The sequence below is a fragment of the Panthera uncia genome, chromosome E3 (genome assembly GCF_023721935.1).
Source record: "Panthera uncia isolate 11264 chromosome E3, Puncia_PCG_1.0, whole genome shotgun sequence".
In the NCBI taxonomy this organism is placed as follows: Eukaryota; Metazoa; Chordata; class Mammalia; order Carnivora; family Felidae; genus Panthera; species Panthera uncia.
In genome coordinates, this window is record NC_064815.1 from 30107305 (window position 1) to 30133241 (window position 25937).

Below are 25937 nucleotides of genomic sequence, written 5' to 3' on the forward strand. Positions count from 1 at the left end.
ATCCTTACCCTGGGAAAAATAGAAGTTCTCGGATTTCCTCAGTTAAAGGAAGGAAAGGCCCCAATTCTGCTGAGCTTTGAGTTTGCCAGCCATTATTGATTCTCAAGGGTTCCAACATCAGTCTCATTGTCTGTTTTCCTGTCTTAAAATCAGGTTCTTGCCTGGACTTGGTCCGTGTGTCATTTGGACCTGGAGGTGGGGAAAACTGGTAACCTTGACGGCTGAGAGACATTGTGGCCTGAACGCAGGTGGCCCTTTGGCTGCTGGAGTTGTTTGCTAAGGATTTGTGAATAGTCAGGTACCCGGGCCTCATCTTCTGCATTAAGGGGTTTGGGAGTGGGGCGCCTGGGTGGGTCAGTTGGTTGAGCGTCCGACTTCAACTCAGGTCACGATCTCACAGTTTGTGGGTTCAAGCCCCGCGTCGGGCTCTGTGCTGACAGCTCGGAGACTGGACCCTGCTTTGGATTCTGTGTCTCCCTCTCTCCCTGCTCCTCCCCCACTCACACTCTGTCTCTCTCTCTCTCTCTCTCTCTCTCTCTCTCTCTCTCTCTCTCAAAAATAAACAAACATTTAAAAAAGAAAAGGGGGGGTGGTTTGGGAATTTCCAGATCCAGCATTTTTGGGAGTGCCTGAGATAGCAAAGCAGCTTGAGATGCAAGGATTCTGTTTGAGTTGGCCACAGCCTAATGCTCCGTATCTGGGTCAGCAACTTCTCCACTCTGGAGGGTAGATCTAGAAGTTTCACTGGACAACCATTTAAAAATAAGTGAGCAGTTTCTACTGTATTCCACTTTCTGGACCAGGCTGGAAGGCCCACAAGTGAGATGCAAGGTACACGGAGAGCCGGGCAAATTCCGAAGAGGCCTGGAGGGCAGCGAATGACAAAGGCAGGGTCTAGTGACTTGGACTCTTGGTCTTATCTTCTCTCGGGTTCTTCGCCAGCATCAGGAAGCCTTGCTGTGCGTAGACGAGGTGACGACCAGGGACGGTGTTGGCTGCTCTTTGAGGAAGCTGTTTGTGTTGACGAACTCTCAGTTCCCTGACAGGGTCATCTGAAACCAAGCTTAATCTTCTGCCTTGCCCGTAAAACATTACCGAAGCAGCAGAAAGTGGTTGAAGGGAGGCTCTGGAGTGTTTTCTTTGTACAGCAGAGTTGAGGCCTCAGTGAGTAGTCAGAACAGGTCGATGCATCTTGAGGACGAAAGGGCAACAGAAAACTTAACCAGAAATCTCTCCGAGGCCGTGAAGAACACAGATGGAATAGCAGTCCTTACTGACTGCATCGGTGTGTGGGTGCCCTCCTCGTTCAGAAGGAAGGAGCCACCTTCTTTGTTATATTGGGATGATGATGAAGTCACCTTTTCCTCCTGATACGAAAATGCACGCAGGTGACGGAGAGCATGGTCTCCGGTTAGATTTGATAGCCAGGATACGCTTGTCCTTCGAGTTTTGAAGTTAACATGGCAGAGTACTCTGCTTTCCACAGTGGTCCTTGGGACGTTCTCATTAACCTCACTTTGAAGAACATAATTATCCTTGTGTCAGAAGCGATCAAGAATATTTCTCCTGCCTAATATTGTTTAAGCATTTGTCGAGTCTGAGAACGAAGCCGAGCCGCGCTTGAGAGGAGAGAATTACTATTCGGTGAAATACATGTTGTGTTTAGAAGAGAAGATACATTTTAAAGAAACAACACATGGGGCGCCTGGGAGGCGCAGTCGGTTAAGCCTCCGACTTCAGCCAGGTCACGATCTCGCGGTCCGTGAGTTCGAGCCCCGCGTCAGGCTCTGGGCCGATGGCTCGGAGCCTGGAGCCTGCTTCCGATTCTGTGTCTCCCTCTCTCTCTGCCCCTCCCCCGTTCATGCTCTGTCTCTCTCTGTCCCAAAAATAAATAAAAAAACGTTGAAAAAAAAAATTTTAAAGAAACAACACAGCTCCAAATGTTAAATCTACCCAAACTGCTTTTCTCTCGCCTTATTTTAATTATGGGTTTCAATGCCTCGCTGGTCTCTTCCAAAGACATTTCAGTTTTATCCTCTGGGAACCCTGGGCCCTTCAGTGAGAAGCACCGTGGCAGGAAATCTGCCTCTGGAGCTGCAGGAGAACCGCTGTGATTTTAGAAGTGAGTGGTGGTGGTGTCCTATCATGTGTATGACCGTTCACGACGGACTCCATTTGGCCAGGACAGTGTCTCACCTAGAAAATGGGTTCTTCCTTACAAAGAAGGTCCCATGAATTAATAACTGCATCACCGAGAATGCTGAAAAGCGCTGTCTAAAGGCCGCACATTGTTGTCAAGCTGTTGTTCCTGGTGGGTGGCTAGGTTAGTATTGTTTTGAAGGTTAGGATCCAGATACCAGCTCATCTATTCTCCAGCTGTTGTTTATCCTTCAGTTTCCCAGAATAGTCAGGCACAAGGTCTTTTAAAAATGGGTTTGGGGCTGCTTTGCATTTTGGTGTTTAGTAATTAAGTCATTACTGATTTAGCCTTTGTTCACTGGCGGGGAATGTAGGTAGGGGAACAGAGAACACTGCATCCCTTAGAAGCAGCGGCGTGTAATAGTGAATTTCTGATCAGCTCCTCCCTCCTTCCACCCACCCCCTTCCACTGATTGGAGCCCATTTACAACATCTACCAAAGGGGCTGTCCACGTTCTCAGCTCCCCGAGCAGCCCACTTCATTTCACTCTCTGTCTCTTTTTAAATGCTACTCATTTTTTTATTAGACAGTACATTTATACGGTATAAGATTCAAAAGGTGAAAAGAGCTTGCAGTAAGAAGTCTTCACCCCTGCCTTCCAGCCACTTGGGACAATCGGTGCTACCAATTTCTTAGGTAACTCTTCAGGTTGACTTGATGTGTCGCTATATTCTCCCCCCACTACCTTTGTTATGTACCGTGTCTGTACTGTACATACTGTTCTCTGCCTTGTTGAGTCATTTGAGCAGCATGTGTTGGAGAAAATTCAGTAGTAAGTGGGGAGTACAGCAGTGGGAGATGTTTCTAGAATTGACGTCAAGATATAATCTAAGGGCACCTGAGTGGTTCATTCGGTTAAGCGTCTGACTTTGGCTCAGGTCATGATCTCGCGGTTTGTGGGTTCAAGCCCCGCGTCGGGCTCTGTGCTGACAGCTCAGAGCCTGGAGCCTGCTTCCGATTCTGTGTCTCCCTCTCTCTCTGCCCTTCCCCTGCTCACACTCTGTCTCTGTCTCAAAAATAAATAAACATTTAAAAAAATTTTTAAAGATAAAGTCTAGTACGTCTCCTGGCGACCTCTAGCCCAGCCACTCCCAAATGCTGAACATTTACACCCAGCTGACCGCCTGACATTGCCGGTGGGGTCCCACAAAAGGCCAAGCCAGACCTTTTCCATTGTTGCCAGGCTCCATCTCTGTCTTGGGTTGTACAGACCGGAAACTAAGACCTCATCCTTGACACCTTCCTGAATTTCTCTCCAGTCAGTCAACATTCCTTCCCATCCTCACCTACCTCCTTGTTCTGGGCCTTCTCGGGCTCTGTGTTGGGTCGTTTGGCATGTCCACTCTTTCCTCTCTCCAGTGTGTTTTCCACACACAGAGATCTTTTAAACCACAAACCTGACCACGTTGCTTCCATGCTTGATACCTTTTGATGCCTTCCTGGTGCTCTTAGGACAGAGGTCAAACTGATGGTCGCGTCTACGCAGACCGGTCCCTGCAGGCTTCTCCCAGCCTGTTTTTCCTCTCTGCGGTCCAACCACAGGAACCAGACTTGCCCAGCCTCACCTGCCAGAGTATTCTCTTTCTATTCTCTGTCTAGATTGGTGTTCTTTGCTACCCTTGACTCATCTTTCAGAAGTCAGGCTCCATTGCCTCAAGCTTTCACCACCACCGCCCCGCCCCGCCCCGCCCCGCCCCGCCCCCAAACTGGATCGGGTCCCCAGTTAAAGCTGGGGACAGTACCATCTTCTCCTATTGTACATGTTAAGGCTGTAATTTCCACTTGATGGAAATGTAATTGGATTAATGTTCCTTTAAATTCTTGTTATAGATGTGAGATCGTTTCTGACACAGATGAGTATTTTGTAAACTATAAAGCCTCCTAGAGTAAAAAGTAGTAATTTTTTAAAATTCACCTTTATCAATGAGGCTAAGCTGTGGAGGTTGATATTTGTATTTGTGAGTGAGGGATGACTGAGGGAGTATCTCCCTTAATTAAGGATCCCTAGTGATCCTAATCCAGACCTTTCATCAGTTCAGCAGAAGTATTCCTTTGCCAGAGCAGCACTGGAACCCTGGGCGTAGGGTTTACTGAAACCTCTGAGACCCAAACAGGCCCTGCGCTGAGGCAGCTGCCGGGATTTTATTTGTAAAAACCCGATTTCACATAAGTCTGTCTGCTGTGGTTTTTGTTTGCTGTTGTTGTTTTTCAGGTGGCTCCTGACATTGTAGAAGGCCTTACACAATTTGGGTGATGGGGGGACACTTTTTTTGGTTTTTTAATCTAAGGAAAAGAAATCTTCGCCGTGCTTTCTCCTAATGGTTCTTACCTTTTCCGTTGAGAAATGTCTTTAGAAATCATCCTCAGAAAGAACTCAAGCCACGTGAAGCTCGTTTCGCATTTCCTGTTGTAGAACAGAAACTTGTGTGGTGTGTCCTCACCAGGAGCTGTCTTTGTGTCTCTCCTTTATCCCCAGGAAACCTGTAGGAAGTGTCAGGGACTCTGGAAGGAGCACAATGGCCTCACCTGTGAAGAGCTGGCAGAGAAAGATGACATCAAGTACCGAACGTCTATGTGAGTGACCTCGTTCCGGGGGGCTTACGACGGGCCCTCCGCCCCCCCATCAGCCTGCCCTTTGTCAGGGGACAGTGAGGATCGTGTGAAGAGTAGGCTCTCAGGCCACCCCAGTATAGAGTGATCTCAGGAAGTGACCTCACCTCCCTCTGGTTCCTCACCTCTTGAGCCTCATGGAGCTGGTCCTGGAGTCAGATGTGATACAGTAAATGCCCAGCACGTGCGAATTCAGTAAATGTTAGTTCCTCTTCTCCGTATAATCTGAATAAATAAGTAGTAACACATTTTAGCTGGATTAGATTGCACTAATGTTGCTTGTATCCATGTTTCCTATAGGATACTGGTAGCCTGAGACACTAAGCAGAATTACAGCCTCCAGAATGCGATATAATGCAGTCAGTTAATAATCAGCACTGGGACTCTTTAGCACTCCCTATGTGGCTGAGCACTTTACAGATATTAACTCATTAAATACGTTGAGTTAAATAATACAGAAGTCCATTTCTCTCTCATATAATAGTCCAGTCTTGCCACACAGATCTATCCCATGAGGTCGTTCAGAGACCAGGTTCCTTTATCACATTGCTTCACCGTTCCCTAAGGTGGTATTCTCATCTGCATGGTTGTGGCGGGGTTGCAGCCACATTTGCACTCCAGTCCACAGCAAAGGAGAAAGAGACAAGCTGCCAGGCAGGCAGCTTTTAAGTTATAAGATGCACACGTGTGTGTGTGTGACTTCTGCTCCTGCCCTGTTGGTCTAGACTGCTCCTGCCCTATTGGTCTAGACTGAGTCACGTGGCCACCACCTAGCTTCACAGCAGACACCATATATAATGTCTAGCTGGGTGATTTTATGTCCAACTTAAATTTGAAGGGTGAAGAGTGGGTTTTGTTACCAAGAAAATGAAGTAGGAAATGACCGTTTGGGGCAGTTAACAGTCTCTGAGTTTCTACCACAGGTAGGTGGTATTATCCTCATTTTACTGAACGATACAACTAAGGCACAGAGCCCAAGTGACTTGCACATGGTCACTCAGGTAGTAGGTGGTGCATAGCAGGGTTTTAAATCTAAGCAAATGGTTTTCCAACTGTGTTCTTTACCACAAATTTGGTGGACAGAATGATGACCCCCAGAGATGGCCCTGCCCTAATCTCTGGAACCTGTGGCATGGCGAAAGGGATTTTCCAGATGTGATTAAGGTTATGGACCTTGAGGTGGGGAGATGATCGTGGATTATCCAGGTGAGCCCAGTCTAATCCCAGGGCTCCTTGAAAGCAGAAAGCTTTTCTGTGGTCAGCTAGAGGTGTAGTGACGGACTTGGAGAGATGTGAAAAGACTCCACCTCCTGCCTCCGACTTTGGAGATGGAGGAAGGTGGCCTTGAGCCAAGGCACGTGGCCGTTTCTAGAAGCAGGGAGCAACCTTCAGTGTGCAGCCAGTAAGAAAACAGGAGCTCCGCCCTGCCGCCCCAAAGAAGGAATCCGCTGACAGCCCACGTGAACAGCAAACAGATTCTGTCCTGGAGTAGGTGACCTAGCCCAGTGACACCTTGGTGTTCTTCTGAGGAGACCCGTGCTGGACTTCTGCCCTGCAGAACTACAAAATAATGCAGTTGTGTTACAGTGAGCTAATAACGTGACATGCCTTGTCACAGCAGCAGTAGAAAACTGACACGGATTTGGGGGCCGGAAGTAGAGTGCGGCTATAACAGATACATAGAAGTTGTGCGAGTGGGTTTGGAATCGGTCAACGGATACAGGCCGGAGGCATCTTGCAAAAGCACGATAGAGAAAAAGCCCAGACTGCCTTCAAGTGGTCGAAATACGGACTTCAGAAACCTCACCCTTGAGGGCTCAGAAGCAAGTGAGGAGCACCGTGGACAAAACCAGAATTGTCCTGGAGAATACTTGAAACTTCAGTGAACAGACCTCTCGCGTCCCTTTGGCCGTAAAGGCCTGCTGGTGAGGACCCAGAAGTCAGGGCGGAACGTGTGCTCGTGTCAGCGGCAAGAGGCTCAGCCGGCTTCCCTGCGGTCGTGCCGAAAGCAGAGGGTGAAGACCATGCGTCTGGACATGGAGCTGAGAGGACCCACAGGGCGAGCCCTGGAGAGAGGAAAGTGCAAGCAGAAGGAGAGATTGGGGGTCAGAAACGGGATTTGATTGTTTCTGAAATTCCCATCCCGTCCAGGTGACAAAAGACCCCAAAATCAAGATGTTCATCGTCAGAAAACACATGCTCCTGGAGAGAAAACCAAGGAAGTGTGCCAAACGTCGGAGTCTTCAGTCACGCAAAGGCTCGAGGGAGGGACCCTTCGGATCCCTTCAGTCAGACCCAGGAGCTTCCAAGAAACCCAGGCATCACCCCCCCCCCTCAGCCATCTCAGCAGAAGTGTGTCCCCAAATCATGTCTCGTCTTCACCTGAACTTGATTTAGACGGTGAGATTTGGGACTTAGAGCTGATGCTATGGCGGATGAGACCTTTGGGGTCTTGGTTTGAGGTGGTCGTAAGGGTGTAGGGTGGCTCTGAATCTGGAGGCCGGAGGGTAGACTGTAGTGGGCAGAAGCATGGCCCTTATCCCCAGATGGGATTACGTCTATGGCAATGAAAGAAAACTGACATGATACCAGAAATGCCCCTCCAACTAGAAAAGTCTAGCGTTGATTCCTCAAATCCTGTCTGCCAGCGTTTATAATTCCGAGCGGCCACCAGCTGACCAGTGGCATGGCCTTAAAGTGATGAACATGTCAAAAATTACTCTTTCTTGAAAGTAATCATCTTGTCAGGCTGTATACTTAGTCTAGTAGTTGTGCTATTGCCAAGAACATTCTAAATTTCTCCTTTGGAGTTGTCTTTCAGCCAGTTTATGAGCCATCTCCCCCCAGAATTTGTTCTGATTACTGTGGACAAGTTACGTCTGGTTTGGATTGGGAGAAGCCGAAGTTTTCTGTTGTTGCCATCTGGGCTTTTACCCCTAAGAAGGATGTCTTCTTGATGAAGTCAGTACAGATTTATCGAGTGCTCGCTGTGGATAGCAGTAGTTAAGAACCTTGAACAAATTTCTTCATCATTCTGTGCCTCGGTTTCTTCATTTGTATGGTACAGAGCGTACTTGTGTCTGCTTCTCACGGAGATGAAAGTGCTCAAGTGCCTAGCGTGATTCTGGCCCCGTAAATCTTCCGTAAGTGTTCACTGTGCCTGTGTGTGTGCGCACGCGAACGTGTAAGCAGAAGGCCCTAGTTCACAAACATGACACAAAGCACTTACACAGGTAACTTCTTGCATTGGGACTTTCTCAGGTCATGTGTTCCACTTGCAGTTGGTGACGGAGCACTGCCCAGCTCCGTAAACCGACTGTCAGTGCCCCCGGCCCGGGCCCGGGCCCGGGGACTGCTCCAGGACTTGGTCACAGGCCAGGAAGTGTTTCTTAGCAAGAGAATAGCTGGTTACTTTTCAAAGCAGAACCTCCACCCCGACGTCCTGTCAGTTCCTGCCTCCGGCTCCATTCGAGGTCTTGGTCTGACCTAGATTGGAGCACCACTGCATCCAGTAACAACTGGAAAGCCTCTCTTGGTCTGGGCCCTACTTAAACCTGGAAGCCTTTTTTATCAGCCTAAATCAGAGTGGCACACCCAAGTATGATCATACGTTAATTCCAAACGTGATCATATGTTAATTCCAAAATCCGGAAAGACCTCCCAGATGTCCGACTTCTTTCTTCATGGTAGGGGATACAAGATAAGGTACCATGTGCTTGACTTTGGAGGGAACGGCATAATACACACGCCTGACCTCCAGACTGCCAGCGTGTCGTAGAGATTACAGATCTCTGTAGTTTGAAGGGACTGATCTCCCGCCTCCTAGCACTCACCTACCATATTAATGTATCCTAGAGTACCTGCTGCTTCCTGGTCACCCAGGTTCTATCTGCCTGTCTTTTGAATAGAAGACCACTGTATTGTCCTGTTGGACCACAGATGATCGAGGTCCTTGCCAACTGCTTCTGGTATTCTCTGCGTATCAGACAGAGAAAGTGTTTTTCAGATCAGTAGCTACATACCGGTTGCCAGAGGCTGTGTGTATTTGCTCTGGTAAGAAATGACATCTGGAACAGCGGCTACAGTTACAGGCAGCACCTGATGAGTCACAGTAATGCACATTCTCCATACAAGTACCTACAATACAGTAACGTTCTCAAAGCCCCACTGTCTGTACAGGCCAAACCGAAACAATAGGAGGTGTGTTGAGAATCAGTACCGCTGTACCTTTGAAGTCTTCGATGATGGCACCAATCTCAAAGATGCCCGGAGGAATCTGGTGGTACTTTCTGTAGAGAGGGGGTCCTCCGAGGGCTTCCACTTCCTTTCCCCACCGCATAGCCCTTACTCCACGGACCAGAGGGCCAGGGAATCGTGCCAGTTGCCTAGTGTCAAAAATAAGCAACGGCAGGGTACACACCGGGAATTATAAGCAGTTTACTGTTGCTGAATCATAAAATACAGCATAATAAGTGGTACGAGACGGGACGGGTATTCCAACTTGTACGTGAATGTTCCTGGCAGCACTATCCACAGTAGCCAAAGGTGAAAACAGCCCAGATGTCCTTCAACTGATGAACAGTAAACGGAGTTCAGTACGCCATAGAATGGGATTCTTACTCAGCCGTAAGAACAGGATGAACATCCGTGCCGCAACCTCAGAAGCCTCCTCAGTGAGAGGAGCCAGGCACGGAAGGCCACCCTCGCATCGTTCCATGTGTCTGAGCGGTCCTTAGACATGTGGATATTTGCCTGTGTGAAGAATAAGACCAGTCAGTTGGAGACAGAGACAGATGAGGGGGTGCAGGGAAAGGAGGGCGCGGGGAGTGACCTGCTTCGTACGTACGGAGTTTTTGGGGGGGATGATGAAAATGGCCTGGAACTAGATGGCAGTGATGGTTGCACATCATTGGGATATACTAAATGCCTCTGGATTTTAAAATAGCTAAAATGGAAATTTTATGTGCGTTTTGTCACAATAAAAGAAATCCATACACACATTTGCAAAGGAAAACCATCTAACATTTTGAACGGTATGTGCCACCAAAAATGACGACAGCTCCCAAATTCCCAACATACTTCAACATGGTGCAGGTAAACAATCATGGAGCTGTAGGGTCTAGATCAGTTATGTAGAGGGGGGTCTAGATCATTTTTGTAGAGGCGGCAGTGAACCTTCCTGTTTGAGCACAAGGTCAGCAGACACGGCTGCAGCTCCGGCTGCTCTTCCTGTCCTGCCCAGAAACACATCCTGTGGGGATGTTTGTTTCCTGCCTCGTTTAGAATCCAGTTCCCAAATCGCTCTAATCCCAAAAGAATCAACTGATGTCTCCTCATCCCAGTTTGCACTTTCGTGTTACTGAACAAATCGCCACAAGCCATAAGAGCAGTCTCTGTTTGGTGTAGGAAAAGTTAACGGGGACTGGCCCTACCTCTTACTATTGTTATGATTGCAAAAACGAAGGCCTCGAACGGACCTTCCTGCCGTGTGGAACAGCTGTTTGAACATCAGAGCCATGGTGTGCGGTGTGCCCTGTGTGCTCCTCCATTCGTCTGGGAGTGCCTTTTCTCCCCTACCATATCCACCGTTACTTTGGTGACTGATAGCACGGTGGAACAGAGCAAGCAAATAAATGTGCGCCTTCTTCCCAAGCTTTCAGGAAAGGGCTGTGTAACCTGGGTTCTTTCATCCGCTCTTCTCCCACACTACAGCCATAGCAGCTACCCAGGGAAGAAGCCAGCCAGCCCGCCCCAGGCCACCAGAGCATGACAGCTCGAAGCCACACAGCAGCCTCGGAGGCGATCTTAGACAAAAAGTTTGCGCGTAGAGAATTGCACTTGTGTTTTGGTCACAGGTTTTTATATTGGAAACATTTGCATCAGAACCTTGTAAGTCTTAACATGGAGCATTGAGAAATGTCTTCACAGTTGCCGAGTAACTGAATTCATGAACATGTGTGCTGTATTATCAAGTTGACAATAACAAATTCACTTCATTTAAACTTTGTCTCCTTGACGATGTTTCCTATTCAGCGACGCTTAGAAATCATTTATTCTTCTGTGACTTGAACTGGGTTTAAATTCTTTTCAAGCCGGAGCTTTCCTGCATTTGGGGCCTTTCAAAATTAGACCTAAATGAATAGCAGCCAATTTCCTAATTCATTTTTCTATTCTTAAGCACATGATCTGGCTTCTAAGGAGCAAACTATGACAGTCTTCTGGATATCAGTAATTAAAAACACCTGCCTGCCCCCAGACTCACCTGGCTTCCCTCACTTAGCAGATACACTGGGAGCCCTGGGAGGAAGATGGCTATTTTCTCAGTGTTAGGAGAGAGGCTACAGATCAGAACTCCTGCCCAGACTGTTGAGTCTTTTCAGGGAAGCAGTTCCCTGGTCACCATTCTGGGTTCCCGCTTGGAAGAAAGAGGAGGGCTCAGAGCAGTGGGGCAAGTCCAGCTTTGGGGCTGTCCACTCTTGGAGTCCTTCCTGCCTTCCCTCGTCTCCGTAGGCGTGCCTTTTAATACCTTTGAAGAACTCAACTCAGTAGAGGAGGACAGACACATCAACAGTCACAGGCCAAGGTGGCAAGTGTCATTTTAGAGTTAGGAACACTGCACTGCGGAAGAAACTAGTCCAACAGTGCCAGCTCTTGGCAAAGAGCCAAGATGTGTCATTTCGGCTCTAGTCCCCTGCCTCTCCAGATCAGGTAGAGTGCTTCTGGAAAGAAGTAGCTTCCGTTGGCCAGAATCGACTCCTATGCATGCAGATCCCCTCGCTACAAGGGAGTCTCGGGATGTGGGATTTTGACGTGGAGATGGGCCCTGTCAACAGGAAGAGGTTATGAACCGGTTGCTGGATTGTCCCCACCTGTGTCTCCCCACCCCACACTGAGTATTCAAAACCGAAGGTGTCTCTGCAACTCAGGTTTAGGCCCACTGGCTCTTCGCGAACCAGCTTTGTTTATAGAAAACACATATTTAGGGGGCGCCTGGATGGCGCAGTCGGTTAAGCGTCCGACTTCAGCCAGGTCACGATCTCGCGGTCCGTGAGTTCGAGCCCCGCGTCGGGCTCTGGGCCGATGGCTCGGAGCCTGGAGCCTGTTTCCGATTCTGTGTCTCCCTCTCTCTCTGCCCCTCCCCCGTTCATGCTCTGTCTCTCTCTGTCCCAAAGATAAATTAAAAACGTTGAAAAAAAAAAATTTAAAAAAAAAAAAAAAAAAGAAAACACATATTTAGGAAGACCTTGCGTTTTCTCTGCTTTAGGCCTATAACAAGCAGAATAAGCAGTTTCCAAATGCTGGTGCCAGCTGCTGTGCCAGGGTACTTGATATCCATACCTAATAATCCTCAAAACGTGATGGAGGCAGCTGGGCTTTCCTAATCTAAAAATGAAGCAACTGAGTCTCCGAGCGGTTGTGGGATTTACCCAGGGTCACATAACTACTAAACCGAACGTAGTTATCGACTCCAAAGCAGAGGTTCTTTGCACTCTCCAGGTGTCACTAGAAGGGCTAGGCGGTCCCCTGTGGGAAAACGGACTTAGTGGCCACAGCGCTTTTCTCTTCCTGTCATCTTCCCTGCTGTCTCCTCTCATGTGTTCTCTTCTCAGTGAGGAAAAAATGACGGCAGCCCGCATCAGGAAATGCCACAAGTGTGGGACCGGCCTCATCAAATCCGAAGGCTGCAACCGCATGTCTTGCCGCTGTGGCGCCCAAATGTGCTACCTCTGTCGAGTGTCCATCAACGGCTATGACCATTTCTGCCAGCATCCTCGCTCACCGGGAGCTCCTTGCCAGGAGTGTTCAAGATGCTCTCTCTGGACCGACCCCACCGTAAGTGAATGCATGGCTGCCTGTTGCTTTGTAGGGGGCAATCGTGGTAAGATGACATACTGAAAAGGGATTTTATATATACATAACTCATTGGGACTTCTGGAAAGATAGGAAATTACATAGACCAATGACCACGGGGAGAAAATGAGAAAGTAATTAAAAAGCAACTCCTCAAGAAAGCAGCATGCCCAGTTTGTAGGCAGAGTCTTACAGTCCTTCAGGGAATAAAATGTTTCTGTGCCATCTAAAACAAATCCCAGAGCATAGAAAAGTAAAGGTAGTTTTACGTATTTGTGTATAAAGCATAAGGCTGATACCAAAACCTGTCAGAGATAACCCTAAAAAAAGAAAATTACATCTGTCTAACTCATTAATATAGGTTTTAAACTCTGTAAATAAACGGGCGCCTGGGTGGCTCAGTCACTTGAGCATCCAACTCTTGATCTTGGCTCAGGTCATGGGATCGAGCCCCGCATCAGGCTCCATGCTGAGTATGGAGCCTGCTTGAGATTCTCTCCCCTCCCCCGTCCCTTGCGCATGCTTGCTCGCTCTGTCTTTAGATAAAAATAAATTCTCGGGGCGCCTGGGTGGCTCAGTCGGTCAAGCGTCTGACTTCGGCTCAGGTCATGATCTCATGGTCTGTGAGTTCCAGCCCCGCGTCGGGCTCTGGGCTGATGGCTCGGAGCCTGGAGCCTGCTTCCGATTCTGTGTCTCCCTCTCTCTCTGCCCCTCCCCCGTTCATGCTCTGTCTCTCTCTGTCTCAAAAATAAATAAACGTTAAAAAAAAATTTTTTTTAAATAAAGTCTCTAAGTAAAATATCAGCAAATAGAAACTATAACCAAGTGAGATTGTTCCAGAAATCCAAAAGATGGTTTAATACTGAGAGCTTTATTAATACACTTCACCATATGATATCTTTAGGTGGTAAAAGACATGTAATAAAATCAAATATCTATTTTAAGGTTTAAAGAGTAGTATAGAAGGTTGATTTTTTTTAAATCCTATATTTCAGAGTAGTCCTTTAGCATGTTTTTAATAGTGAAATACATAGAAGCATTACCAAACGTCAAATCTAAGACCATCACCACTATTTTGTTTTGGAATTGCTCGTCAGTTCAGTTAGCTAAGAGAGCAGAAGTTAGAGAACATAATTGCTGGTGTTTACTGAACATCCACTGTGTTTCAGGCACAGTTCTAAGCACTTTTAAATGTAGTGAAGAAAGTTAAATCTACCGTTTTAAGCCTGAGAAAAGACAAAATAATCAACTGGAAAGCTATTAGAGGTCATAGGCATACAAAGATGGCTAGATACAAAATAAATACACAGAATGTCATTCGCTGTCATTCATATTATATAGCAATACAAGTCATAAAATATCCTAGAGATTAGGAGATTAGGTTCAACAAGAAATACGAAGAAAACTATAAAACTATATTGAAAGACATGAAGAGACTTGAACATATGGAAAAATATGCTTTCTTCTCAAGTAAGTTTTCACATAAACTGTATCACTTCTTAAAGTGAGTTCTAAGTTTGAAACTCTGAATCAGTGATAAGCTGATCTGGGCCAAGAGTCGTTCTCCCACAAAGATTGAGCAGAACAGTGAAAACCCTGCAAGCCTGGAGCAAACAAAGGCCTGAGGAAGGTGCACCAGAGCCCCGGGGGCCGCCAGCCCGCTCCTCTGCTCTCCCTGGGGCCAATGAGGACGGCCTGAGAGTGGAGACGCGCCTCCCCCTCTAAGGGAAGACAGCACTTCTATCCAGAATCTAGACGTTTGCTGTGATTCCCATTTAAACTCAGTAGGATGGTTTTTTTCCCTTGAAAAGTTGCTTCTAATGAGACTAATTTTTACTAAGCTGCGCTAATCATGTAGACTCAAGACTAGACCAGAGGACAAAACAGAGACCGGAAACACGTTAAATGAGAATTTAATGTGATAAAAATATTGGTTTTTATGTTTTGGTTTTTTTTAAGTTCTTATTTAAAGTAATCTCTGGGGTCCTTGGTGAATCATCCTGCTCCGGCTCAGGTCATGATCTCGTGGTTCATAGGTTCGAGCCCTGCGTCACACTCTGTGCTGACAGCTCAGAGCCTGGATGGTTGGATGGTGCTTCAGATTCTGTGTCTCCTTTTCTTTCTGCCCCTCCCCAACTCGTGTTCGTGTTCGTGTTCGTGTTCTCTCTCTCTCTCTCTCTCTCTCTCTCGCTCTCGCTCTCGCTCGCTCTCTCTCTCTCTCCCTCTCTCTCCCCCTCTCCCTCTCCCTCTCCTCCTCTCTCCCTCCCTCCCTCCCTCTCTCTCTCTCTCTCCCTCTCTCCCCCCCTCTCTCCCTCCCTCCCCTTCCTCTTTCTTCCTGTCTCTCTCAAAAATAAACAAACATTAAGAAATAAATAATCTCTACCCCCAACGTAGGGCTTGAACTCACAACCCCAAGATCAAGAGTATCATGCTGTACCAAGTGAGCCAGCCAGACAACCCTGAAAATATCCTTTCAGATCACTTGGAGAAACGATAGATGCACCCGTTCTTTTTTTCTTAACTACTCCGTGTTGCCAGGACTAGTCTGAACAGAAAAGCCCCGTCATCATGGAGTTTACAGTCTGAGATGAGTCCTTCGTGTAGTTGGTGTTAGGCAGGACTGACGAGTGATGCCACAGAGAAGGCTAGCGCAGGAGAGGGAGGCTAGGCCGCCTTTAGGTGGAGTGACCTGTGCAGGCTCCCCCGGAGGCAGCATTTGCAGAGAGGCCTGCCTGAGGAGGAGGAGGAAATCAAATGAATTCAGCCTATTTGGGGACCAGAAAGAAGGCTGTGTATCTTGCAGGTGGCGGCTGAGAGGAGGAAAGTGAGGGAGGCAGGCACAGCCAGGCCGTGTGTCTCACCAGCTACAGTGGGAGCTGCTGCAGGGCTTACATGGGGGGGTGACTTGGCCTAATGTAAGTGTTCAAGATCACACTGGCTACCATGTGGCAAGAGAAACCTTCAGCAGCTCTTTTGGGGCACTGGGCTATTTGGAAGTACTTCAAGAAAACAAGAGAAAAGGACTTCTATCATCCCCTAAAGTGCAAAGATCCTTCTTAGTGGTATATCGAGGCCAGACTAAAATTACTTAAATCCTCTTTGGCAAAAGACATCGTAAACAAAGATAAAGTTAAATGAAAAACTGGGGGAAATCGTTGTAACACACGTATGATACAGATGAATAGTAAAATGTAATGACACGGGCACCTGGGTGGCTCAGTCGGTTAAGCGTCCGACTTCAGCTCAGGTCATGACCTCACCGTCCGTGAATTCAGGCCCGAGTCGGGCTCTGTGCTGACAGCTCAGAGCCTGGAACTTGCTTTGGATTCTGCGTTTTCCTCTCTCTCTCTGCCCCTCCCCCACTCACCCTCTGTCTCTCTGTCTCTGAAAAATGAATAAACCTTAAAAAAATATATATGTAATGAGTAATACGACTCAATAAGAAATCAATAAACATCCCTCTGTTAATAAGGATCAATTTGGCTGTGACTCACGGAAGTCCAAAAACAGCATTGGATTAGACAAGATAGAATTTTATTTTTTCATCACATGTTAAGTACAGCAGCGAACAGCCCGAGAGTGGGATGCTGGTATTAGGAGAGTACACAGCTATAAAAAGTGATGCTGGGGCGCCTGGCTGGCTCAGTCAGTAGAGCATGTGACTCTTGATCTCAGTTCGAGCCCCGCATTGGGGGTAGAGTTTACTTAAAAAAAATTTTTTTAAGCGATGCTATATGTATACATTTTTTTTTAACTTAAATATCCAGGTAATATATACTGCATTAATAAGATGCTATATAGCTATATTTTAAAACATGGTGGAAGAAAAACATGGAAAGATCTACACATAGGACACCCAACAGCATGTAGCTGGGATCACGGACCCAGGTTACCGCAGGGGCAATAGTAACATAAATGATTGGTGAATGTCAATGTGGGGCCAGGTCTGGGGCCGTAGGGTGTGGTGGGGACTGTGGCAAACAGGAGAGGGTATAAGCGTCCATCTAAGGCTGCCCCTCGGCCCCCACAGATTGTTGCCAAGTGAGATTTTAACTCCCAGTTACTTAGCCATGGCTTCACATTCTCCAGAGAAGGTAGAAATCTGTACTTTAATATGATCTCTCCTGATTGGTAAAGATTAGCCCTTAATCCAAGTATCTTTAAAACACAGTTTAAGCTAGCACTTTATAAGCCAAAGGAAACGCCTTGTCAGCCAGCAGACTTGACCCCTGCTGCAGAACATCTCCAATATGCCTGACAAGAGGAGGTGTTGGTAACAGGCCGGCCCCTGTGTGACAGCCACAACAGAGCATTCTCCTGGCCTAACCATAATCCTCGGAGCGACCAGTTTTGAAAAGCAGGGAGTCGTATATGGAAACCAGGTGTGTGCGTGTCAGGAACAACCTCACTGGGCAGAAAATTGGGCTGAGGGACCCAGAAATCGCTCTCACTCCACAGCTCTGTGACTGAGACTCTTAACAAGCCTTCCTCCCCGCCACCCACTCCCACGCCCCCGTCACCAAAGGAAGGGCAGACTTTGTAAATAGGTCATCCTTCTGGTGTCGGTTTGATGGAGTGGAGGGAGGTGCGGCCCTCAGTGACACGGGCTCACTAAGGTGATCCGCAGGGCCTCTGGGGACGAACCTTCCCGGGACCTGGCATTTCTGCCGACCTGCTTCCTCAGTGCCATGCAGCTTAGCAAACTGGGGGAACTGTGTGAGGAAACAGGATTTTTGCTTTTAGGTTTACTTATTTATTTTAAGAGAAAGAGAGAGTGGGGGAGGGGCAGAAAAAGCAGGAGAGAGAGAATCCCAAGCAGGCTCCATGCTCTCAGCACAGAGCCTGACCCGGGGCTCAGTCCCACGAACCGTGAGATCATGACCTGAGCCAAAACCAAGAGTCAGATGCTTAAACCGACTGAGCCAACTAGGCGCCCCAGGAAATAGGATTCTTTCTCTTCAGCTACAACTCCCACTAAGTGCTCCCTGCTCTGCGTCGTCTCTCCGGAAACAGCGCCAAGTAGAGTCACACACGAGAGGGTGTTCGGCTGGCTGACCTGTCCTCAGCCTGCACAGTTTTCCCTTTCTCCTCACGCTTGTGCTTGTTCCTTCTCCCACCTCTTTTTTGGTCCTACGCCTGGAATTGGTTAAAGGTTTCTTGTGTTCTGTTACCTTGTTTGGGTGCCACGGCGTGCGACTGCCCCCTTGTTTCTTGTTGAACTGTCGTCTTCCGCCCTGAGAAAGGTTCTGTATTTGCTCAGAATAAAGTTCAAAAGGAAGGTCAGGCAAATACAAACTCCTCCGATCTCCTCGGGCAGCTACAGCCAGAGATTTGGTTCCGTGTGCCCCATTCCCATCAAATCTGGGATCAGCCCCGTTTCCTTGATTCTCACCAGGAGACTGATTGGATTCCAAGCCAGCATCTGTTGGGGCTTCTGAGAACACAAAGCCATTGAGAAGCCCAGGGAAACAAAGCGTGCCCTTTCATCCAAGCCTTTTCTCCAGCTTAATTAACCAGTGAGGCCGGGAAGAGTGTCTATGTCCCTTGGTGGTTTTCTCCCTTAATGACCAGAGATTGCTTGGGAACCCGAATGAACTCCATATGAGACCTGAAACGGGGAATGTAACTTTCCTTCTCTGCTCGTTATCAACAAGAAGCCAGCAACACTGAACCGCGAGTCTTGAAAAACAAGATGTCTTTTCAGGAAGGAAAGAGAAGCAAACTACAGTTTTCTAACTGGGGGGCAGGGTGCAAAGCCACATGGCCACACGTAAGTGAGCAGCCGTTATTTTGTAGCAGGGAGGGTCCCTGGGGCTTGACTGCATCCAAACACGCTGACCGTTCCCTGTCCGTGTGCAGCTGAGTGAGCGGTAGTAGTTAAGAAGGTGTCTCCTCAGAAGCCGCGTTCAGCAGGGCAGTCACCTGGCAGTGTGGATTCAGAAGTGGGGCAAAATTCTTCACAGCCCTCTTCTTCTCTATAAACGCAAAACAAAGTCAGTGTTTATCTTGGATTTTGGTTACCAGAAACTGCGCAGAATTGTTTTTCACAACCTCCTTGATTTTTTTTACTACGAAAGTAGAGATTGTTCAATTCAAATAAAACTCTGGGGCTTTTAGGGGCGCCTGGGTGGCGCAGTCGGTTAAGCGTCCGACTTCAGCCGGGTCACGATCTCGCGGTCCGTGAGTTCGAGCCCCGCGTCAGGCTCTGGGCTGATGGCTCGGAGCCTGGAGCCTGTTTCCGATTCTGTGTCTCCCTCTCTCTCTGCCCCTCCCCCGTTCATGCTCTGTCTCTCTCTGTCCCAAAAATAATTAAAAAACAATAAAAAAAAAAAAAACTCTGGGGCTTTTACAGCCAGTTTACAATTTGATACCATTCCCACCCGGCCGTTTGGTCAGGAGACGTGTTTATTTTTCCCAAGCCTGCGTCGAATTGAGCCTGATGTTGTCCTGTGTTAATGTATTTAATTCTCTAAGGCGGATGTGTCCTCCCATTTTTACAAAGATGACGGTCAGTGAACGGTATCTCGCAGGCTCCAGCCCGGATTGTTTTTTCTCTTGGCGTCTTAAAGCCACCCACCTGACTTCTCCCGTCTGTGGTTCCAGCTCCACCCCGACTAGACCAGTGCCCAGTCCCTGCCGGGTCTGGTGTATGGAGGATACTGCACGACCTTTTTTTTTTTTTTTTTTTTTTTAAGTAGGCTCCACGTCCAGTGTGGGGCTTGAACTCACGACCCTGAGATCAGGAGTCACACGCTCTACCGACTGAGCCAGCCAGGCACCCGTGTTTCCCTAACTTTTTTTTAATTTAAACTTTTTTTAACGTTTATTTATTTTTGAGAGAGGGACAGAGTGTGAGCGGGTGAGGGGCAGAGAGAGAGCGGGCTCCAGGCTCTGAGCTGCCAGCACAGAGTCCGACACGGGGCTCGAACCCACAAGCCGCAAGATCATGACTTGAGCTGAAGTCGGACGCCCAACCAACCGAACCACCCAGGCGCCCCATTGTTTCCTTAACTTTTTCAGCATGCCTTGTACGAGAGAGAAAGACATGGAAATGTGAGCTCCCTTGTTGCCCCTCAGCCCAGCTTCCACAGCTAGCCTCAGCATTTTATTCCTAGTCACCTTTTAAACACTGTCCGTTCTGTTACAACATGGGGACAGGACCCACCCCTCACCTGGTCTGCAGGTGAGGAGAATGAGATTCGGGTCACTTGGTAACAGCAGGGTGCAAGCCCAGGTCTTGTACCAGATGTCAGCTCCTTTTACTCCAGAAGTCTCCTCACCCTGGAGCGAGAGGTCACAAATTTTGGGGGGCTCATCAGAAGGTGCCCATGGGGGTCCCTGAGCCCAGTGAACGAGGTGGGACTCCACAGAGGTGTAGGACCATCACTGGACCCCTTCCCCATGAGCGAGTTGCCAATGGTAGAAGGGGGGGCCAGGCATCCCCAAACCTTGAAAGTGTCCCTGATCGAGTGTAGGTATCACGGGAAGACTTTGCCAAGGAGGGTAGCAGCATGACTTAGTCCAGTAAACAGCTGATATGTGTTGTCTTCAGCGAATGCCAGCAGGCCCAGGCTGAGCACTTGACCCTGACAAGAGTCAAAACGTCACATTCCGTGCTGCCTCCGGGCCCCCGTGGGGAGCTCTGGATAGAAAGGTGTTTGGGCGCTGGGCCTCTCTGACCCAAGATAGCGGCCTGAGCCCGCCGAGAGCCTGGCCGTCTCTGCTCCCCAGCACGTTGTCCGGCCCCCCGCCCCGCCATTCCAGACCCCAGCTGCACAGCATGTGCCGCTCCGGGCTGGGCCTCCCCCTCCTCCCCCCAATTTCCTGTTGCAGGGGGACAGCTGGGGTGGGGGGTTAGGGACTGGTGTTGCTCGGCGATCTGCAGCCGATCTGGGAACAATTTGAAACTGAATCCTCAGCCCTTTGGAAGGCTTTTATGAAATCATTGCAAGTTTATTAACAACAGCTGTGGCCACACATGACCTGGATCCCAGCCCCAACCCCACCCCCAGAGTCGCAGGAGGGAAGCAGCAGTTGACTTGCGATTCCCAGTCACCTTTTTAAGGGGAGGAAAAGTTAAATGAAGAAGAAAAGGCACCCACCCTCCCTCCGTGGTCACAGGAGGCTGGACAGCAGGCAAGCGGGCGGCCGGCCATGGTGATCAGAAATGCTGAACAAAACCGGCCCAGAGGGACTTTTCAAAGCTTCGGCAAGAGCAGCCTGGGGCCAAGCGCTCACACGTCTATTTTAGGGACCTCCAGCCTGTGCTGGCGATCTCGATCTCGGCAGTCTCTGATTGACAGAAACAGCCTCTTTTTCTGTTGCCTCCTGTCTGTCCAGACTCTGCTGCTCAGGGAGAGCTGTGGAGCTTCGTTGTTGAGGTGCAGTTTAAGGAGTCGGGATTTGGACGCCTTTTTCTTTCTTAATTAAAACCTCTCTGGTGAATTCTGCCTCACTTCCTGTCGGCGACTGCCGGGCCGAGTGTGTGTTTGGAGAAACCGGGCCCCTGCCGTCGGCCTCGTGCCCTCGCCGTGCTCCCCGCTGCCTCCATGTGAAACAGGCGTGTCCGAGGCCTGCAAGTCAGGCCGGCACTTTGTGTCCTGCTGAGCTCAAAGGAATTCGGGGAAAGGAAGTAAAACCTTCCTGTTAAGATGCAGCCCACTCGTTTCTTCCTTTAAAGTATTCTTCCAGATCTGCCGGGCGGTGAGACTCTGTGCCTCATTCCGCTTTGTTCCTTGAGCCTCGGCACTGCATTTGGGGTGTGCCGGACCACTGTGGGCGCTGTGCCTGTTCCCTTCGCAGTCCTCAGCGTGTCTGGTCGTGCTTTGTGGGCTCCCCTCCCAGAGTGGCCGTGGGCAGCCAGAGGGATTTTTTGGATGGTTCTCTTCCACCGAGCCCGGTGTTTCGTTATATTCGGCCTTTTGAGACCCGCCCGTCCTGGGACATCTTGACCATGGACTGGGTCCACTCCCTCCTGTTTCAGCCTAGCCTCGCTCGTATGCACGTTCCGTGGATCTGTGTAAAAATTTTCACCCCGATTAGGAGGAGCCAGAAAGCCTACAGAGAATGGAATTCGGGCCTGCTGGATCCGTCTTAAAGCCCGTGCCAGAGACCAGATGGAGGAGTCCTGGGGGACGTGTCACCCTTGGTGGCCGTTCACTAAAGCCTGTCGGGGTGTCCGATGCGGTGACTGTGACAGAGCCATCTGTTCCTCCCGCAGTTCCTGACAGGCCCGCGCGGGCGGGGTGCGGAGAGGAGCTCAGGTCTCAGGGGCCGATGAAGGGGCCCTGACCGCCCGCTCCTGAGGTCTGCGGCCTGTGGCCACCTGCAGAGCCCAGAACTGCCCCGGCACCCCTGGAGGCTGTCAGCCCAGAAGGAGCAGCCGGTCTCAGCCTGGTCCCGATTTCATGTCTCATGACCCTGCGACCTTCGGCACGTGACTGCATCCTCAGAGGGGTAGAGTCTCCGGCAGACTGGGGTGGCAGGGAGAGACACATAGGGAGCGGTGTGTGACTAGAGCAGGTACGCACAGGGAGGTGGGACCTGAATGTGCAGAGCACGACTTTCCAGAAGAGAACCTCGGGGCTTTTCCGAGTGAGATGTTGATACAAAAACAACCAATGGGAAGCAGGCCAAAATGTTCCCAGGAGTTCTCTGGAGAGAAATTACTGGTGACTTTTTTATTTGTGTTTTATTAAACTTTTTTTCCCCCATAATTGCTTTAATGTGTCTAAGAATCAAAAACACTGTTTTTTTGTGTGGCAGAAAGAGAAAATTCCATGGGACTCTGTGATGTGCAAGAAACTTAGTAGCCTCACAAGAAAAGCATGTCAGGGAAATTTGGAAGTGTGTGTTCCCATTCTTGAAATGGGCTAAGAACAACAGCTCAGTCAGAGGCGACAGGAGACCCGACTACCATGAGCCAGTAAGTCCTCTTGGGCCTCATGGTAGAGCCTGGCCTGCACCTTGGGTTTCTGGCTCAAGAGGTGAGGTTTCTGGGCCCCCAAACTCCTGTCTGGATGAGAGGGACCTGCTAGCTTTGTCTCAAAGGCCAAGTGCCGGGGAAGCCGGTCAGAGACTGTCAAACGGGGCCTTTTTTAAGTTTATTTATTTATTTTGAGAGAGCACGAGGAGGGGAGGGGCAGAGAGAATCCCAAACAGGCTCCACACGGCACAGATCCTGATGCGGAGCTCGAACTCACAAACCAAAGCATGAGATCATGACCTGTGCCGAAACCAAGAGTCAGACACCTAACCATCTGAGCCATGCGTCCTGGCACCCCTCAGATGAACTATTTTTAAGGCATGGTACATGCACTTTTGGGTGAGCTAACCAAGAATGCGAATTCCCTAAAAATTTCCAGGGAAGTGATGCTCTGCTGTATTGGCTGTTCGTCTGCTTGAATGGAGGTGTTTTGTTTTGCCCTATTTTCTTGTATTTAGTGGAAAAAAAGGAGATTTCGGCGTTCTGCCCATCCCAGAGAGAAGAAGCCTTCTTGTATTTCAAGGAGGGTAAGATGCACTCTCTCTAGAACAAAGCAGGGCCTGAGAGTACTCGCCTGTGACAGTGCTTGGGGCAGGGCAGGCAGAGTTCCAGGGGCCCTGCAGTCACACTGCTCCAGAAGCTCCAGTTCAGAAACCCGTGGTTTAGGAGGTTAAGAGCTCCAGCCTTGGAGCTGGAAGGCCTGGGTTTGAACCTCACTGAGTCTCGGTTGCCTCATCTGTAACGTGGGGATTCATTAATCGGACCTGACTGGTGGAGTTGTTACGCAGATCCGGGTCTGTGTGGTGCTCGCGGTAGGAGCTGGCACGTAGTGAGGCCCCCGGTAAATGTTAACTTCCATTCTTGCTGTCACTGTGCTTACAAAGTCTCTTTGTAAGAAGAGATCATTTGCTTCTCACGGTAAACCTGCTGCAGGTAGGCTCCACGTCAGGTTGTGGAGGCTGATGGGGTCCCCCAGCCCAGCTCTGTGGAGCCCCAGAACTGGAGTTCTTCCTGTCATGCCCGCTGCCTGTCCGTTAGGAAGCCAGTGCTGCTGGAAGATAAAATTGGCCGTGGTGGCCGCTCCGGCACGCCTGGATTTCCTGTGGGTGACTCAGCCCCTTCCGGGGGTGCTGGAGGTCAGTTCCTTCTGTGACCCAGCCCCCGCACCCGGCCTTCTCATCTTCTTTCCTCCTATTGTTCCCCGCTTCCAGCAGCCTAGGCGTGTCCTAGATTTGCAGAGTGGCGAGTATCCTGGTTCACCGTGAATGATGACACTCAGGGTGCCTACAGTGTGTCCCAAGGGAACTCCCTCCAGAAAGGTCTCCTAGAAGCCCATCTGTCACTCAGCCCAAACCCAAGGGGACCAGTCTTCATGTTTTAAGTTATGGTAAAATACATATAAAGTAAGATTTGCCATTTTGTAAGAGTATATGATAATGTCTCCCTTTACTCTTGAGCATATTTTATGTTTATTTTTGAGAGAGAGAGCATGACCGGGGAAGGGGCAGAGAGAGAAGGAGACACAGAATCTGAAGCAGGTTCCAGGCTCTGAGCTGTCAGCACAGAGCCCGACGTGGGGCTCGATCCCACGAACCACGAGATCATGACCTGAGCTGAAGTCGGACGCTCAACCGACTGAGCCACCCAGGCAGGCGCCCCTTGATCTGAGGAGCTTTATTATTTTTTTTTAATGTTCTTATTTATTTTTGAAACAGAGAGCACAAGTGAGTCAGGGGCAGAGAGAGAGGGAGACACAGAATCCGAAGGAGGCTCCAGGCTCCAAGCTGTCAGCACAGAGCCTGACGTGGGGCTCGAACTCACGGACTGTGAGATCATGACCTGAGCTGAAGTTCGACGCTCAGCCGACTGAGCCACTCAGGCACCCCAAAGGAGCTTTAAATGATTAAGGGAAACTGCTTGGGAAGGAACTCCCCCTTAGAATCTAACATGTTTGGCTAAAAACGAAATTTTAATTTTTTTGTAATTTTTCTTTTTTTTGAGAGAGAGACGGAGAGAGAGACGGAGAGAGAGACAGTGTGAGCAGGGGAGGGGCACAGAGAAAGGGAAACAGGATCTGAAGCAGGCTCGAGGCTCTGAGCTGTCAGCACAGAGCCCGATGCAGGGCTCAAACCCATGAACCACGAGATCATGACCTGAGCTGAAGTCAGACACTTAACTGACTGAGCCACCCCGGTCCCTCCCCCACCCCAAAAAATTGTAATTTCAAAAATACATTTATTGAGGGGCGCCTAGGTGCTTCAGTCGGTTAAGTGTCCGACCCTTGATTTCTGTTCATGGGATCAAGCCCTGCATTAGGCTCTGGCTGACAGCATTGGAGCCAGCTTGAGATTTTCTCTCTCCCTCTCTCTGCTCCTCCCCCTGCTTGCTCTCTCTCAAAATAAAGAAATAAACATTTTTTTAAGTTTAAAAAAAAAACACATTCATTGAAATGCATTTTAGTTCTTAGTTTCTAAACACAGTGTCCTGTGACTCCCAGCCAGTTGGAGGAAGTTGAAATCTGAACCATCTGACCCCTGTTCTAGGTGCAACTGACAGTTGCTCAGTGGTCGTAGTAAATACAGTCAGGAAGCCTGTCACTTGTACCACGAAAGAGCCACCACAAAGGAACCACGGAGAGAAGTGTTGAGGGCATCTCCCAGTCTCTACCACTTTCCTTGACACTTTTCATCCTTCTGAAAATCTTTATTTCTGCCATTTTTCGTGACCTGTCTGCCTTTAGTAGTGAGAGCTTTGTGCCAAGTCCTTTACACACTTGGTGCTCACTCAGTCCTTACAACAGCCCACTTTACAGATGAGGTGTGGCGACTCGGATGTTCGAGAGCCTGCTCCCAGCCGCTCGGTGGCTGCCCTTCCATTTGTGGATCCATTTTCTGGATCGCTTCCTCTTTGTTTTTTCTTTTTTTTTTTCTTTTTTCTTAGATTAAAAATCTTTTTTTCATGGGCCTTGCACTGGCACCAAAATTAAAAGGTGTGTCAGCTCCTAATGTAGATAATTGGTAGAATTTATTTTTACAGTCACACAGAAACCTTCAAACTGTGCCCACTGAACTCTGTTGTCGGAGCCCTCTGTGTGGGTTAGCTCAGTGGTTACTTTGTAGCGTACTAAGTTCCCTGCTTTGCAGTGTTCGCAAAGAGCCTAGATGACCATGTCTTGGGGTTTTTATGGAGAATTTGTGTGTGGGGGGGGGGGGTGTTACCGGGGAGCCGGACATGATGCCGTGAGGGTTCCTCCGGGTCGGACGATTCTCTGATATGCACGAGCACCTGGCA

At 49.0% G+C, this 25937-nt stretch overlaps 1 protein-coding gene and 1 non-coding gene across 3 annotated transcripts in view; one reads left to right on the top strand and one right to left on the bottom strand.

Annotated features, from left to right (window-relative positions):
- The window catches only part of RNF216 (ring finger protein 216), a 147035-nt gene that overhangs the window by 114303 nt on the left and 6795 nt on the right, over window positions 1–25937 (top strand). For both annotated transcript variants that reach the window (XM_049638961.1, XM_049638960.1), the window contains exons 14-15: window positions 4677–4774; window positions 12421–12643. In XM_049638961.1, coding sequence (XP_049494918.1) covers window positions 4677–4774; window positions 12421–12643 — 321 coding nt within the window. The remainder of the gene's footprint in view (window positions 1–4676; window positions 4775–12420; window positions 12644–25937) is intronic.
- TRNAR-CCU (transfer RNA arginine (anticodon CCU)) lies at window positions 19366–19438 on the bottom strand. Its single transcript has one exon. It is a non-coding gene; the product is annotated as a tRNA-Arg (tRNA).